We start from the raw sequence: 14,906 nt of genomic DNA on the forward strand, positions 1-14,906 counted from the left end.
ACCCATGGCGGGGCGGGAGGGGCCGCTCGCCGATACCGCCCCTGCAGTGGGGGCGCACGCTTCGCTTCCGCCTTTAGGGCGGGGGCGGGGAGAACTTCCGCTTCCGGGTCGCGAGGGCGGTGTGCCGGTGTCGGTGTCCGCGCCGTGCGGCACCATGAACCGACCGAAGGCGGCGGCCGTGCGGCGGCCCAGCGCCGCGCCCAAGCCCTCCGGTGAGTCTGAGGCCGCGCCCGAGAGGCCGGGGCGGGGGCCGTCCCGTTTGCCGTCGCGGTCCCCATCACGGTTGTCGTCCGTTGCAGCTCACCCGCCGCCGGGAGACTTCATCGCGCTGGGCTCCAAGGGTCAGGGCGGCGATGGCAAGGCCGCCGTCGCTCTGCTGAAGCCGGCGCCCGCCGGGCTGCCCTCGGAGCGCAAACGGGACGCGGCCGCCGCGCTGTCGGGCCCCGCGGGGCTGGGCGGGCTGAGCAAGCGGCCCAAGCTGTCTGCCACGCCGCCCCTCAGCGCCCTGGGACGCCTGGCCGAGGCGGCCGTGGCTGAGAAGCGGGCCATCTCGCCCTCCATCAAGGAGCCGTCCGTCATCCCCATCGAAGGTAAGGGCCGGCTTGGGGTTGGGTTTGCAGGAAGCCTTTCCTTTATCCTGTGCGGTGCCTTTCGTGTGCTGTCCTTAAGGCTTTCCCTGCTGGATAGGGGGCCAAAGTCATAGTTTCATCACCTTGTCTTCCTTGTTAGTGTTGGATTGTATTCATCTTGTCTGAAAAATTTAATAGGAAAAACACCACAGAGGGGCGAAAGGTATGCAGATTGTAGAGTCGGCATCATTAAGGTTGGATAAGATCTCAGAGATCACCTCGTCCAACTGTCAGCTCATGCCCAGCACAACACCAGGCCACCAGGTCCCTCAGTGCCACGTGCATGTGTTTATTAAGTGCCTCCAAGGATGGCAGCTCCACCAGCTCCCTGGGCAGACTTGTCAGTGCCTCACCACTCCTGAGAGAGGAAAGTTTGTTGCTAATATTAACCCTGATCCTCCCATGGCACAGCTTAAGGCCGTCACCTGTCCTACTGTCACTGTTACCTGCAAGCAGAGGCTGACCTCCATCTTGCTACAGCTTCCTTTCAGGTGGTTGCTGCTGCCCCGTCCCTGGAGGTGTTCAAGGCCAGTTTGGATGGGGCCCTGGGCAGCCTGGTCTGGTATTAAATGTGGAGGTTGGTGGCCCTGCATGTGGCAGGGGGTTGGAGATTCATGATCCTTGAGGTCCCTTCCAACCCGAGCCATTCTGTGATTCTGTGGTTGTAGAGAGCCTTGTCCAGAGTGAACAATCCCAGTTCCCTCAGCCTCTCCCTGCAAGACTTGTGTTTCAGATCCTTCACAGCTTCCTTGCCCTTTTTCTTACATGCTCCAGGGCCTCAGTCAGTCTTGTGTTAGGAGTCCTGTCACATCCCACCTGCAAGAGAAGGGAAGGGATGGCCCAAAACCGAGCACAGTGTTTGAGGCGTGGATCCATGTTTTGCTTTCCTGGCGGCTGATCCTGGCGGTGCGTCAGGGCAGGTTGTTTTGCATGAGGGTAAAAACTGGTGCCTGTGTGTTGGCTGTTGCAGTTGTGCCCACGGTGCTGCTGGATGAAATTGAGGCAGCAGAGGCAGAAGGTAACGACGACCGCATTGAGGGAGTGCTGTGTGGAGCGGCCAAGCAGCTGAAAATGAACCGAGCCAAACCTGATACCACGCTGTACCTGAGCCTCATGTACCTGGCGAAAATCAAACCAAATATATTTGCCACTGAAGGAGTTATCGAGGTGAGAGCTGTGTCACACGGGGACTCCTGGGCTTCCTGAAGCATCTGACTGCATGTTTCTGAAGTATAATTCTGGGGTTCCTGCCACGTCACGGGTAGGATTGTAGCTGCTGTCTGGCCAGAAAGTAGTTGGCATGCCTTTGTAAATGGCAAGTTACTGAGATGTGTAGCTTTTTTTTTCCTAAAGCTTTTCTATATGATTTTTGGGTATGTAACTTAAATTTTTTGTTTGTTTGTTTTTTTCATATAATTTTCCAGGCATTGTGTAGCCTGCTCCGAAGAGATGCCTCCATTAATTTCAAAGCTAAAGGGAATAGCCTTGTGTCTGTCTTGGCCTGCAACCTTCTCATGGCAGCTTACGAAGAGGATGAGAACTGGCCAGAGATCTTTGTCAAGGTTGTTGAACAAAGGGTGTTTCTGCTGGGCTGAGGCAAGTTGTATGAGAAAGTTTGAGTGTGGTTTGTGTTCTCTGCTGCTTTCTTTCCTATAGGTTTACATTGAGGACTCCCTTGGAGAGCGCATCTGGGTGGACAGCCCTCACTGCAAGACATTTGTGGATAACATCCAAACTGCTTTTAACACAAAGATGCCTCCTAAGAGCATGCTCTTGCATGGGGAAGTTGGTCGTAGTGGTGGCGACATTAGTGCTGGTAAGTGGATGTTTGAAAAACATTAGCAGGACTTGCAAACAGATGTGAGCAGTGTGTTACTTGATGGAGTCCTCTAGAGCAGATATTGAGTTTCTGGCATTGCTTTTCCCTTCTTTGCTGCCCTTCATTTTGAGGGCAAGCAGCGAAAGACTCGAATGATGTGCCTGTATGTGTGAGTGATAAGCAGTGGAAAGAGTTGTCTCATGATGTGTGCTTTGTGCTGATCTCTTGTAGGAAGTAGCCCACACCCTTCCATGACAGAGGAAGAAGACAGCCAGAGTGAGCTGCTGATTGCAGAGGAGAAAATGAGCCCAGAACAGGAGGGCCAGCTCATGCCCAGGTAAAGTGCTTTCCTTCCCTGTCACAGCTGTGTGACACATCTGCCTGTGCCACCCACTCCTGAAGTGCTGTGGCAGAGCTCCCTCTCTGCACGAGCTGTCCCACGACAGCTAGAGAACGTTGAATGTCAGGAGAAATGAGTAGATTTGTTTTTGTAGTCTTTACCGTGAACAAGAAAGAATGCTGATCTCTGGACACAGTGAAGCATGACAGAGCTGGCTTGGGAGAAAGTGAATAAAATGCAGTTTGTATGGCCCAGGTACGACGACCTTGCAGAGAGTGTGGAGGAGTACGTTCTGGACATGCTGCGGGATCAGCTCAACCGGCGCCAGCCCATGGATAACGTGTCCAGAAACCTCCTTCGTCTGCTGACAGCGACTTGTGGCTACAAAGAGGTGCGACAGATGGCTGTGCAAAGGCTGGAGATGTGGCTGCAGAATCCTAAGGTGAGGATGGAGACTGCTGGACCTTTAATTTTTTGGACCTGGTCTGAAATTCAGCCAGTAAGGCGAGTTCCATTTCTGTTCTGTGTTGGCCGGTGGCTGCAGTTCTCCTGTTCTTCCTCTGCAGTTGACCAAGCCAGCGCAGGACTTGCTCATGTCTGTTTGTATGAACTGCAACACTCACAGCTCAGAGGACATGGAAGTTATCTCCAACCTGATCAAAATTCGTCTCAAACCAAAGGTCCTTCTCAACCACTACATGCTGTGTGTCAGGTGAGTGAGTGACTCCGTGTGGATGATGTGCCCAGGGCCTTGGCTCTGGATAGGCTTGCTAAATATCTGCTTTGGCCATGGGAGACTGGGTCACATTCATATAAATTTCACTGGTGTGGAAACCCTTCAGTAATCCTTTAGCATCTCTGAACACACCTACTGCTGCACCTCCTTTAGTTTTGTGTATTAAACACTTCAAAGAAAAATCAGAGCATGAATCTAGCTGAAGTCTAAGCTTACAAACCTCTCGTCTTCCCTTGCAGAGAGCTGCTGAATGCACACAGGGATAACCTGGGAACTACGATTAAGTTTGTGATTTTCAATGAACTTTCAAATGCAAGGAATCCCAACAACATGCAGATCCTGTATACTGTTCTTCAGCACAGCTCAGAGCAAGCGCCAAAGGTAGGCGCAGCGTCTTGTGTGACCACTGGTGGGCCCAGATCCCTGCCTGCGAGTTTTAGCTGAACTGTGTCTCAAATGAAATCTTCCCACAGCCAGCTGTGTGTGTGTATCATACTGTTTTGAGATCACCTTGTTTAACTTGTTATGAATAAATGTGTATGGGCATCTTTTGGCTCCCACATTTAGAGCGACCAGACTTGTGGCGACGAAATGTCATTCGAGACACGTATTATAGCTCACAGGTGTCTGAACGACAAGCAATATGCTTTTTGTTTTGTAATTGCTGAAGTTTGCAGTGCACTGACAGTCCTGTTTTCCCTCAGTACCTAGCAATGGTGTTCCAGGATCTTTTGACTACTAAGGATGATTACCTGCGGGCTTCGCGGGCTCTGCTGCGAGAGATCATCAAACAAACAAAACATGAAATCAACTTCCAGGCCTTCTGCCTGGGCCTCATGCAGGAACGAAAGGAGGCCCAGTATGCAGAAATGGAATTCAAGGTAGCACTTTGCTTGCTCCGTGGGTGGTACCAGGGGTGTGCTGGGCTTTTCTGTATCTGGTCTTTTTCCCCTGTTATTTGGGTGACTCAGTATTGTGTCTTGCAATTCATAGCAGATCTTCCATATTCCGTTTCCAGACAGTCACGACTTTATCTTTTTATGATGAAAAACTTCAGAAGATGGCTGTAATTTGGTTCTCTTTTGTTTTCAGGAGCGGTTTGTCATCCACATAACAGATCTTCTAGCTGTCTCCATGATGCTTGGTATCACAGCCCAGGTGAAAGAGGCTGGAATTGCCTGGGACAAAGGAGAGAAAAAGAGTAAGCATAAAAACCTAGCTTCCTTCTGAAGATGGGTAGATTTTGTTAGATATCTCCAGGCAGTGCTGGGACTGAGTTACAGCTAGAATTAGAAAGAAGTGTATGCCAGTGTCCTGAATAGAGGTATGGGGCTGATGCTGTTATCCCACGACCAACAGAATTGTAAGTAGATGGGCATTTGCACGTTGGCTGAATAGATGGTGCCTTTTGTGGGACAAGGTCACGTTTGGGGGAGCAGCAGTAAGGATCACCAAGTACATGTTTCTGAGGTGGCAGAGCTTTTGGGATAGCACTGAAGTGACTGCTGAGATGTCTTCTCGTGGTCTTTACTCCTCTGTGCTACGTTTTGGGATTTTGTTGCAGCGTGCATCAGAAAGTGAAGCACGTGTGCTGTCAGTGTTGGGATGCTAAAGACTCTGACTTCTTCCCAGTTCACTTAATGTTCAGGGCATTGGTTACTACCTGCTCTTGAAATGTCTGCCATCTCCTGCTTTGCTTTGGATGGCATTCTTGTATGTGTGTAGATTTGTAATCTGACTGTCTTTCAGACTTGGAAGTGCTGCGCTCTTTCCAGAACCAAATTGCTGCTATCCAACGAGATGCTGTCTGGTGGCTTCATACAGTTGTTCCATCTATCAGCAAGCTGGCTCCAAAGGACTATGTGCACTGGTAAGAGAGTTACTTGGGAACCTACTGTGCTTATCCAGTCCCTTTCCCAAAATGGCACGTTGTAAAGGCCCTTGCATGTGTCCTTTGGAAATTCCTTGTGACAGGTTATCTGATCACAGATGATTCTTGTGGATCCCTTGTTATCCTGTCTGATGTCTTTTCACTGCGGAAAATGAACTCTTGAATGTGTTGTTGAGACTCACACGGATCGTGTTTACTGTCCTCTCTGTTCTGACAGCCTCCACAAGGTGCTTTTCACAGAACAGCCGGAGACCTACTACAAGTGGGACAACTGGCCCCCTGAGAGCGACCGCAAGTGAGTGCACGCTCCGTCGGTAGCTGGGTACACAGGCAGAGCTGCTGTAGCTAGGGGCAAAGGAACTGGTGTTTTCTGGCGCAGTTGCTCCGGTCTCCCTGCTCTTCTTCCTTGATTCTTTTTCCCTGTGCCAAGCTGTTCTGTATCTTAATGCTGTAATGGTGAGAAGGACAGCCCTGTACTGGTGTAACGTTAGGGAGCTCAGACTCGCACAGACTGAAGTGCAGAGGTACAAAGCAACACAAGCAATTTGTTTCAGATAGTTGCATTTGGACCTGGGGACCAGGAAAATGGTTGGAAGCTAAACTGTGCTTTATTTTCCGCTCAGGTGAGCTGTAGGGTCTGTGGAGGGTTTCAGCAGTCTTCGTGCTGCCGTCAAGAGAAGCACAATTGATTGTCTGTTGTCTCATGCAGCTTCTTCCTTCGCCTGTGCTCCGAGGTGCCCATCCTCGAGGACACGCTGATGCGGATCCTTGTGATTGGTTTGTCCCGGGACCTTCCTCTTGGCCCTGCGGATGCCATGGAGCTTGCTGACCACTTGGTGAAGCGTGCTGCAGCTGTGCAAGCAGATGGTGAGACTGCACAGAGCTCCAGCCAGCAAGTGGTTCCTTCTGGCTGCGTCTGCTCAGCACCGCTCAGAGCTGAGGCAGCTCCTGCCGTACTCCAAAGAGCCTCTGCATCGCTCAGACGTGTTTTAATCTTGATGGCAAAGCATTTGGCTCACAGCCAGCTGTATGTTGCTGTTCCCTTCTCACTGGAGCAGATTCTTATTTTCTCCTACCGTTTCTGCCCGTTACTCATCATCAGTCATTGGGGTGTCTGGGAAATACTGGTTTTGGTGAGGATGAGAGGCTGTGATTTGGCACCCAGAGATTTGAGTTACCACTTCTAAATCCAATTCAATCCGTTATCCAGACAAGGAAATGAGCAGAAATTTTTGGGCCGTTCAGAAGTGTTGGAAGTCAAAGAAATGAACCCACGTGTTCTGTGGTCTTCTCATTTATGTCTCAGTACCATTATGGCTTGTTTTAAGTGTTGCTGCTTTTTGAGTTGTGGTTTTTTAATGCTGTAATATCATGAGAACAAGACCACGATGACATAGTTGCTTGAAGCTGAATTTTTGTTGCTTTGTTGGTTTTCTTGAAGGACTTTCAGCAAAGTAGACTGGTCAATAACTTGCTTTGTCTTTTCCTCTCCCCCAGATGTCGAGGTCCTCAGGGTAGAGAGAATCCAGCTGATTGATGCTGTCTTAAATCTGTGCACTTATCACCACCCAGAAAATATTCAGTTACCCCCAGGGTAAGGCTTTTCACATAGATAATCTCAGTGTGATCTAGTTCATTTTCACTTTACAACTGGCAGTTCTAGTTCACGGATTTCAGGATGCTTTTTCCAGTTACAATTTTTAGTAATGAAATCCCAGAGAAATCTTTTCAATGTTGTGCTCTGGTGAGAATTTCTCCTAGGCAAAGGTAGTTCTGAGTCACAGAATGGACTTTTCTTTGCAAGAACTCTGGACTTTCTGCTCTAGAAATGTTCAGCTGAACTCTGTTGTCACACTTGCAAGAGATTTCTTTTTTTCCTGGAAACTACTGAACTGATGTTGCCAAATCCAAACAGTGTATGATTAAGTAGAACGGTTTTGTAGTGGCTTCCAGTAACCAAATTGTATCTATTGATGGCTTTTGTAGGTACCAGCCTCCAAATCTAGCTATTTCTACCCTGTACTGGAAGGCCTGGCCTCTCCTGCTTGTAGTGGCTGCATTCAATCCTGAAAACATTGGTGAGTGTGAGCATTTTCCTGGGTACCAGTTCTGCTGCAACAACTGGCTAAGGGGCTAGCAAGTGTGCTGTGCTGCATGCTCCTCGTGTGTGTGAGAATAAACAGTGAGGGGGTTTCGACTGGCATGCGACTGGAGTCAGTGTCTGGGCCCTGAGTGTGGTGGGATGTTCCACAGTAAGCTTGTCTCTCCATGACTTGGATTGTGATAGAATCTCTGTAAAAGCTCTGACTTTTTCCTGTTTTCCTGAATACCTTTCTCTTCTATGCTGTAGGTCTGGCTGCATGGGAGGAGTACCCCTCTCTAAAGATGCTCATGGAAATGGTCATGACAAAGTTAGTACGTCTAGATCCCTCTATAAATTGAGTGTTTCTGAATTCAGCTTGTGTCTGTTGGCTTCTTCCATTTAGTGGAGCTGGCAGTAGTGCTGCTGTTTGAGTGGGAAAGGAGTTTTCCCCCAGGAGAACATAACCAGCAAGGGCTGACTGTGATGTAAATTTGCTGAAAGGCTCTCAGTCTCCCTGGCACTGCTGGGAAGGTGCCTTTTTGTGTGTGTGTGTTTTCCCTAATAACATGGGGACGTTCTTGTTTCATAAGTCTTAAATGGGGCAAGATAACTGGTCTTTTTCTTGTTTTCTCAGTAATTACTCCTATCCTCAATGTACCTTGACGGATGAGGAGACACGCACAGAGATGATTAATCGTGAGCTTCAAATCTCCCAGAGGGAAAAACAGGAGATCCTTGCATTTGAGGGTCATCTGGCTGCCGCGTCCACAAAACAAACCATCACAGAGAGCAGCAGCCTCTTGCTATCCCAGCTGACAAGTCTGGACCCTCAGTGAGTACCTTTGTACTCTGTTGGTGTTGGGAAATCCCAGTTAATCCTGGTCAGGAACTCCTGCTGCTAATAAGGAGGTTGGTGGGGATAGGATATGTAGGATATGTGTTGCAACTTGTATGTAGTCTTCATGCACTGCTGAACTGGCTGATCACAGTGAAAGTGTGCCTTGTATGTGATTAACCTCTTGTTTCTCTGGCAGGGGCCCTCCACGCAGGCCTCCACCGCATGTCCTGGAGCAGGTGAAAAGCCTGAACCAGTCCCTTCGCTTGGGCCACCTCCTGTGTCGAAGTCGTCATCCTGACTTTCTTCTCAACATCATTCAAAGGCAGGTAAGCTCCACGGATGGATTGGCAAAATTAGGATCTGATCTCTTCTCTCTAAAGCTTAAGCAGAGTGAGGGACAGGAGGGAGCTGAGTGTGGTGCAGGAAAGGGTTGCTTATTGCCCATGAAACGATTAGTGCTGCGGCAATGTTCTGCTGATCCTGCGTTGTCATTCCTTGCTTCATAGGCTTCATCGCAGTCAATGCCATGGCTGGCAGATCTGGTTCAATCCAGTGAGGGCTCCTTGGATGTCTTACCTGTGCAGTGCCTTTGTGAATTCTTGCTTCATGATGCTGCTGATGAGTCGACCTCAGGTGAAGAAGAGGAGGAGGGTGAGAGTAAAGAGCAGCGTGCCAAGAAACGCCAGGTGAGTGGTCCGTGGGGCTCAGTTCTGTTACCTGCTTTCAGTGTATCCTGGATTTGTTTTCACTGGGAAGGCCAACTTCTCGCTCCACAGAGACAACAGAAACAAAGGCAGCTGCTTGGACGGTTGCAAGACTTGCTTTTGGGTCCCAAGGCAGATGAACAGACAACCTGTGAGGTGCTTGACTATTTCCTGCGACGCCTGAGTTCATCCCAGGTGGCTTCACGGGTCCTGGCCATGAAGGTGAGCAAAAGAAAAATCTTTTCAACTAGGGCTTATCAGAAGCTGAGGGTTGAGAGCAGTGTTTTGTATCATCCTTCTTGGCTAACTCCTCTCGATCTCCAGGCCCCATCAATTGCACTTGTGCTTCCTGCTGCTCAGAATCTTCTCTGTCCAACAGCCAAATACCATTTTAAGATAAAGCTGGATTTTGCTGTTTCCTGTGAAGTTCACGTGTAGACTCAGCAGATTGTGAAGTACAAGGAGTAATTGGCAGCAGCTGTTTTCTGTGGGGAGTGTAAATTAGTAAATGCCTGGTGCTCTAAAGCACAGTCAAGGCAGGCAGAATTGCAGAGTTTGAGATTATGCTTACAGAGGACTGAAACTTTAAGCAGGGTAGCTGTCAAGCAAACAAGTTATATGTTGGAGGTTTTGTGTGTGGCAGTTGGATCACTCCCTGATGTCTGAAGCTTGTTTCTCTTCTACTCACTGGTATGAAACTGGTGGGTCCAGCTGTGGCCTCATACACACAGGCTGTGTTTGTGTGATTTCTGCAGGGCTTGTCTTTGGTGCTATCAGAAGGAGGACTGCGGGATGGAGAGGAGAAAGATCACCCCATGGAAGAAGACTCTGGTGATTCTGAACTGCTGCAGGGTTATCAGTGGCTACTGAGAGACCTCCCAAGGCTGCCACTGTTTGACAGCGTTAGAGCAACAACAGCTGTTGCCTTGCAGCAGGTAGGTGTTACCTGGAAGGGATAAGTGACCAGCTCCTGGGCAAATATTCTTTATCCTGCTCATGCTAAAACAGATCTGAGCAAACTGTGTGGCTGTGGTGTTGTCGTTTCTATGTTCTCACAGAAGAGCATACTTTCTGCTGGTGCTTCTTTTCATCACTTCCTGATCTCTAATGAGAACCGTGTCATTCTAGGCCATCCACATGGAGACAGATCCCCAGACCATCAGTGCTTACCTGGTGTACCTCTCCCAACATGCTCCTGTGGAGGAGCAGGGACAGCATAATGACCTTGCTCTGGTGAGAGACAGGGATGCAAAGACAGAGGGATTGCACGGGGAGCCCTGATGTGTTGAACTTGTTGCCCAGGGCAGTGGTGGCTTGCTGTACCAGCAGGATGGGGTTTTTGGGAGCATGTGAAATTGATAACTGCGTGGTTGTGCTTCTGGGTATTTGATGGAGGGCAGCTTGTGTGTTTGGTTTCATATTCAAACAGAAGATCAGAGTCACGATCTCCAGTCTAGCAGCCCATCTCGGATAGTATGGGGAATGCAAGAGCAGGTAGTGTTTTGAAGGGAATGTCACCATATGGCAGCATTTCTCAAGTAAGCAGGTGTTAAACCTGCATGTGTCTGGAGAGAGAATGGAAAGTCAGGAACCTTAGTGGTGGAATATTCACTCTTCTGTAACTGAAATTGAATTTCTGACTCTTTTTTTTTTTTTTTTTCCTTGTTCAAGTCTGGTGATTTTGGGATGGTTGGCTTGTATACTGTGGTTATTCATTGTTCTCACTCTGGGTGCTTTTTTCATAGCTTTATAAGTCCACTGACCAACATCCTTTGTAACAGTCTTCTAGAGGCTCACTTGCATGGATCTAGAGATTCAAAGGCTCTTTCTGCTTTTTGTAGATCCTTTTAAACATATGGGTGTTGCTAAATGTTCAGAGAAACACCGTTCTTACTATGCAAATACTGGTAAATGCTCCCTTTTCATGGGATGCATTAGAAAGCATCTGTGCTACAACTTGGGAGCCTGTAAGTTTTCACAAGATGCATGCAAATTGCTTGGTCTTTGCAATCTGATGATTCCTGTCCTTTCTACATGTGTTGGTCTCCAGAATCACGTTAACTGGGCTGACGATGGAAACTGGAGGATGCAGCTTAGTAAGGCAGGAGGTTCTGCCTGTGTTCCTTTTGTAAAGACCTCACAGATGTGTTTCTCTTGCAGGATGTAGCCCGGCTCATAGTGGAGCGCTCCACCATCATGTCTCACCTCTTCTCCAAGCTGTCATACTGTGCTGAGTCAGATGCAGTACTTGTTGCTCTTCTGTCCATCTTCTCTCGCTACATCAAATGCATGCGCCAGAGTAAGGAGGGCGAGGAGGTGTACAGATGGGTGAGTTCCTCCCTACCTTTTGTAGGCAGGTAGAAGAATGTTAACACAAAATGTGCCCATGTGGGCTGCTGAAAATGTAGAAGCTGTGTCTGGTTCAAAAATTTCCTGATCTGAGAATAGTTGGAGGTTGATGTAGTATCAAAAGTGTGTGTGTGTATACATAAACATCACTTTGTTTTCCTTATCTTCTTTTGCCACTGTTGGAGATACTGGGGCTAGGTTGAACTTGGGTCTGAACAGACTTGTCCATTCTTATAGTTTCCTTTCACCTGCTTCTCACAGTACTCATTTCCTGTTCTTTCCCCACCATTGCTCATCTGTTTGTTTTTCTCCTTTTTTCCCAGTCGGAGTCACAGGATCAGGTATTCCTTCGTTGGACTAGTGGTGAAACAGCCACTATGCATATCCTTGTGGTGCATGCCATGGTCATTCTCCTGACACTAGGGCCACCTCAAGGTTAGTAACTGTACTCAGATTTGTTCAAGGGGTGCTGGGCTGCACAGAGGGTCTCTATCTGTGTAACAGGTTAGGTCAGTGCTAATTCTACCCACAGTTGTCCTTTGCAACATTTGCTAACAGCTGTAGTATTCTAATAGATATTGCTGCACTGAGTGAAGGATTTACAGGCTTATTTGCTGCCTTCTGCAGAGAGCAGAAAGTATTGAAATGGTGTGTCCCTCCCTGCTAAACAAGGACTTCAAGGATTATTGTGGGATGAGAACTGGGCACTCAAATACACACAGGTCACATTTCCATTTGATAGTGTTTATTCCTAAGTTGTCTCTAGCCTTTGAGCAAGAAAGGGTTTTGGTGGATTGATTTGTACAGAGAAGGATAGAATATTCTAGGTCCTTATGTTCATAACAAAGATTTTTGTGTCTGCTTTTAAGCAGGGGATGGTGATTTTTACACATTATTGGATATATGGTTCCCGGAGAAAAAGCCCCTTCCTACTGCTTTTCTGGTTGACACCTCAGAGGAGGCCTTGCTGCTCCCCGACTGGCTAAAGCTGCGCATGATCCGCTCTGAGGTCCCGCGGCTCGTGGATGCAGGTGAGCCTGTGGGATGTTTGCTGGTGTTTCAGACCCTCCTGTAGGGAAGGTTGTCTGCTCTGCTCGGTTCTTCTGTGCGTCCAACTACGTGGGTGCTTTTGTCAGAGCAGACCTTGCAGTGAGCTGCTTTTGTGTGCAGCTGAGTGACGGTGACTATTACTTCTAAAGCAGGGGAGAGCTTGTACAGCTTCTGTGTTTTCTGTGTGCTTTGAAGGAAACAGGTGACTGTTATTTGGATACTATCTACACTATAACAATTCAGCTCAAATTAAAGTACGCAATCACCAGACACCAGGCGCAGCTTTGCTTCTATAGGATGTGGTGTGCTTGCAATGTGGAGAGCAGTTGTCTGAAGAATGCAGGCTGTATCTGCAGTTACTTCTGTCCTTGCACAGCTTATCAGTGCTGTCTTTTCTTCCTGGTGTTCAGAGCTTTGTCCCTTTCTTGCTAATTAAATGACAGCTCTCTATAGCCAGTGATTGAATTATTCAATAACTCCTGCCTGCAGCCATTAACAGAGAGGGTGGAAGTTATTTTTTTAATATGGATGATTGAGTTCCTGAGGTTTTGATCAAATTAAACAGGAGATCAAATTAGTCAGTGAGTGAATTAACTGAAAGATGCCGTAAGAAGGCAGTGATTTGCAGAGCAGCGTAGGCAGCAGTCAGACTTCTGGCTTTAGGCTCTCTGCAGTCCTGTCATTAATGTGTTGCTTGGTCCAGCCAAAAGTACAATACCAGGTAATAAAGATGACCCTTTGTAAGCAATTTGGTGATCTGGGAACTCAGTGCTTTTGTATTTCAGCCCTGCAGGACCTGGAGCCACAGCAGCTGCTTCTCTTTGTTCAGTCCTTTGGAATCCCAGTTTCCAGCATGAGCAAACTTCTGCAGTACCTGGATCAAGCAGTATCTCATGACCCACAGACACTGGAGCAGAACATTATGGACAAGAGTAAGAGCTTTGCTGAGGTTAACTAGGCATTTTCCTTTGTCTTAAACAGTCATTGTGAGTACATCCCGTGACTTCCTTGTGTAAAACCCAAACTAGTTCACTGGACTCTGTGGCAGCTGCTTTGGTGGCTCGTTGCCTCTGTCGAGACCACCCTAGTTCTTGTCCAGATGGCCCTTGACTGTATTTCCCGAAGAAGAGAAGGGTTTTTCTGAACTGGATTGTACAAAGTACAAATAGTCTGGAGGCTCAACTGTAAAAGAAACAGGCCTCATTTGCATCATGTTTACGAAGTCCAAATGAACAGCAGAATGTCTCCTCTGTGGTAGCTACACAAGCAGCCACCAATTCTGTACTGCTTTACTGAAGAGGGAGAAGTAACGTATTCATATCTTGTCCTTTTTTCAGACTACATGGCTCACCTTGTGGAGGTTCAGCATGAAAGAGGAGCGACAGGAGGCCAGACTTTCCACTCCCTGCTCACAGCCTCCTTACCAGCCCGCCGAGGTACTGTCCAGGATAGCTTAAACTTCAGAATATCCAAGTTGTCTTTCAAATGTCTTTGCTGCTCGAGGGAGGAATTCCAGCATTATTGGAGTCCTCTATAGTTTTTTGTTCCAAGTAGTATGGAAAAGCAGGTATTGCTTTGCCTTGAGGGAAAAGCTACTGGATTTCTCAGTACCTAGAGACAGGGAAGCTGAAGATGATTCAGTACTGGGGCTCCAGATGCTACTTATCATAACAATATTTTCCTTTCTTTTTTTTTTTATTCTTACTACAGACAGTGCTGAGACTGCAAAGTCAAAATCTAGCCCTGAGAGCAATCAAGGCCAGAGCCGAATCCGGGCCTTAAGCCAGGTTCGGGTTCTGGGCCCAGAAGATGATCTAGCAGGCATCTTCCTGCAGGTACTGGTATAGCCTCGAGCTGGTTGTCCATCACCTCCTTTCCTGCAGCACCTTTGCAAAATCCATATTGTTTATTTGCCTCTTTTGCTCCATTCTTCCTGCAGTGTTTGTAGGTAGGGAATAGGAGAGCCCAGCAGTAAGGCTGTGCTCTTACAGTCTGGCAGAGTTGATGCTGGATGGACTTGTTTTTTCGTGTATTCTGAACATGATGTGGCTTTTGATCACGCCTAATACTGTCAGTGCCTGCAAGCACGTTACCATCTCTGCATCTTGTTTGTTCTGTGTATGGTGCCTTTCGTCTCAGCAGTGCATGGAGGATTTGTGAAATGCTCACAGGGCCTCGGCAACAAAGCTGTATGCAAACAGCCTTTGTGCTTTGACATGTCTGCTAGCAGAGCCTTCCTCTCTCTGTTGACTTCAAAACAAACCTTTGGGGAATTAATTGGACAAGTTGATTGCCTGTATTTGGGTAGTGCAGTGATCCCCCATGGTGTCAGTGTTGACAGTCGGGTTGGTTTTGCATAGGTGCTGTTCCTGTAGCAGGCACTAGAATATTGAAAAAGCTGTGTCAAGGTTCTAGTTGGTTCGCAGTCGGTCTGATCATACAAGGCAGATTGATCCTCTGCCTCGGG

At 48.0% G+C, this 14,906-nt stretch overlaps 1 protein-coding gene and 1 long non-coding RNA gene across 3 annotated transcripts in view; one reads left to right on the forward strand and one right to left on the reverse strand.

The window, feature by feature from the left end:
* Positions 1 to 75: 75 nt before the first annotated feature.
* The window catches only part of INTS1 (integrator complex subunit 1), a 26,787-nt gene continuing 11,956 nt past the window's right edge, over positions 76 to 14,906 (forward strand). The window contains exons 1-29 of one of the 2 annotated variants that reach the window (XM_052680311.1): positions 76 to 212; positions 300 to 590; positions 1,600 to 1,796; positions 2,054 to 2,191; positions 2,286 to 2,445; positions 2,680 to 2,785; positions 3,044 to 3,230; positions 3,355 to 3,500; positions 3,764 to 3,905; positions 4,229 to 4,405; positions 4,617 to 4,725; positions 5,274 to 5,394; positions 5,633 to 5,710; positions 6,125 to 6,282; positions 6,913 to 7,009; positions 7,402 to 7,493; positions 7,766 to 7,826; positions 8,133 to 8,330; positions 8,533 to 8,662; positions 8,843 to 9,022; positions 9,113 to 9,262; positions 9,796 to 9,975; positions 10,169 to 10,273; positions 11,201 to 11,368; positions 11,713 to 11,824; positions 12,259 to 12,420; positions 13,225 to 13,371; positions 13,777 to 13,875; positions 14,150 to 14,274. In XM_052680311.1, coding sequence (XP_052536271.1) covers positions 155 to 212; positions 300 to 590; positions 1,600 to 1,796; positions 2,054 to 2,191; positions 2,286 to 2,445; positions 2,680 to 2,785; positions 3,044 to 3,230; positions 3,355 to 3,500; positions 3,764 to 3,905; positions 4,229 to 4,405; positions 4,617 to 4,725; positions 5,274 to 5,394; positions 5,633 to 5,710; positions 6,125 to 6,282; positions 6,913 to 7,009; positions 7,402 to 7,493; positions 7,766 to 7,826; positions 8,133 to 8,330; positions 8,533 to 8,662; positions 8,843 to 9,022; positions 9,113 to 9,262; positions 9,796 to 9,975; positions 10,169 to 10,273; positions 11,201 to 11,368; positions 11,713 to 11,824; positions 12,259 to 12,420; positions 13,225 to 13,371; positions 13,777 to 13,875; positions 14,150 to 14,274 — 4,074 coding nt within the window. In that variant the 5' untranslated portion in view covers positions 76 to 154. The remainder of the gene's footprint in view (positions 213 to 299; positions 591 to 1,599; positions 1,797 to 2,053; positions 2,192 to 2,285; positions 2,446 to 2,679; positions 2,786 to 3,043; positions 3,231 to 3,354; positions 3,501 to 3,763; positions 3,906 to 4,228; positions 4,406 to 4,616; positions 4,726 to 5,273; positions 5,395 to 5,632; positions 5,711 to 6,124; positions 6,283 to 6,912; positions 7,010 to 7,401; positions 7,494 to 7,765; positions 7,827 to 8,132; positions 8,331 to 8,532; positions 8,663 to 8,842; positions 9,023 to 9,112; positions 9,263 to 9,795; positions 9,976 to 10,168; positions 10,274 to 11,200; positions 11,369 to 11,712; positions 11,825 to 12,258; positions 12,421 to 13,224; positions 13,372 to 13,776; positions 13,876 to 14,149; positions 14,275 to 14,906) is intronic. The other variant, XM_052680312.1, reaches the window with a different exon arrangement.
* The window catches only part of LOC128079301 (uncharacterized), a 23,886-nt gene continuing 21,092 nt past the window's right edge, over positions 12,113 to 14,906 (reverse strand). Inside the window, exon 4 of the long non-coding RNA XR_008206067.1 lies at positions 12,113 to 14,820. This is a non-coding gene — a long non-coding RNA (uncharacterized LOC128079301). The remainder of the gene's footprint in view (positions 14,821 to 14,906) is intronic.

This window comes from Tympanuchus pallidicinctus, unplaced genomic scaffold (assembly GCF_026119805.1).
Source record: "Tympanuchus pallidicinctus isolate F22 unplaced genomic scaffold, pur_lepc_1.0 scaffold18, whole genome shotgun sequence".
In the NCBI taxonomy this organism is placed as follows: Eukaryota; Metazoa; Chordata; class Aves; order Galliformes; family Phasianidae; genus Tympanuchus; species Tympanuchus pallidicinctus.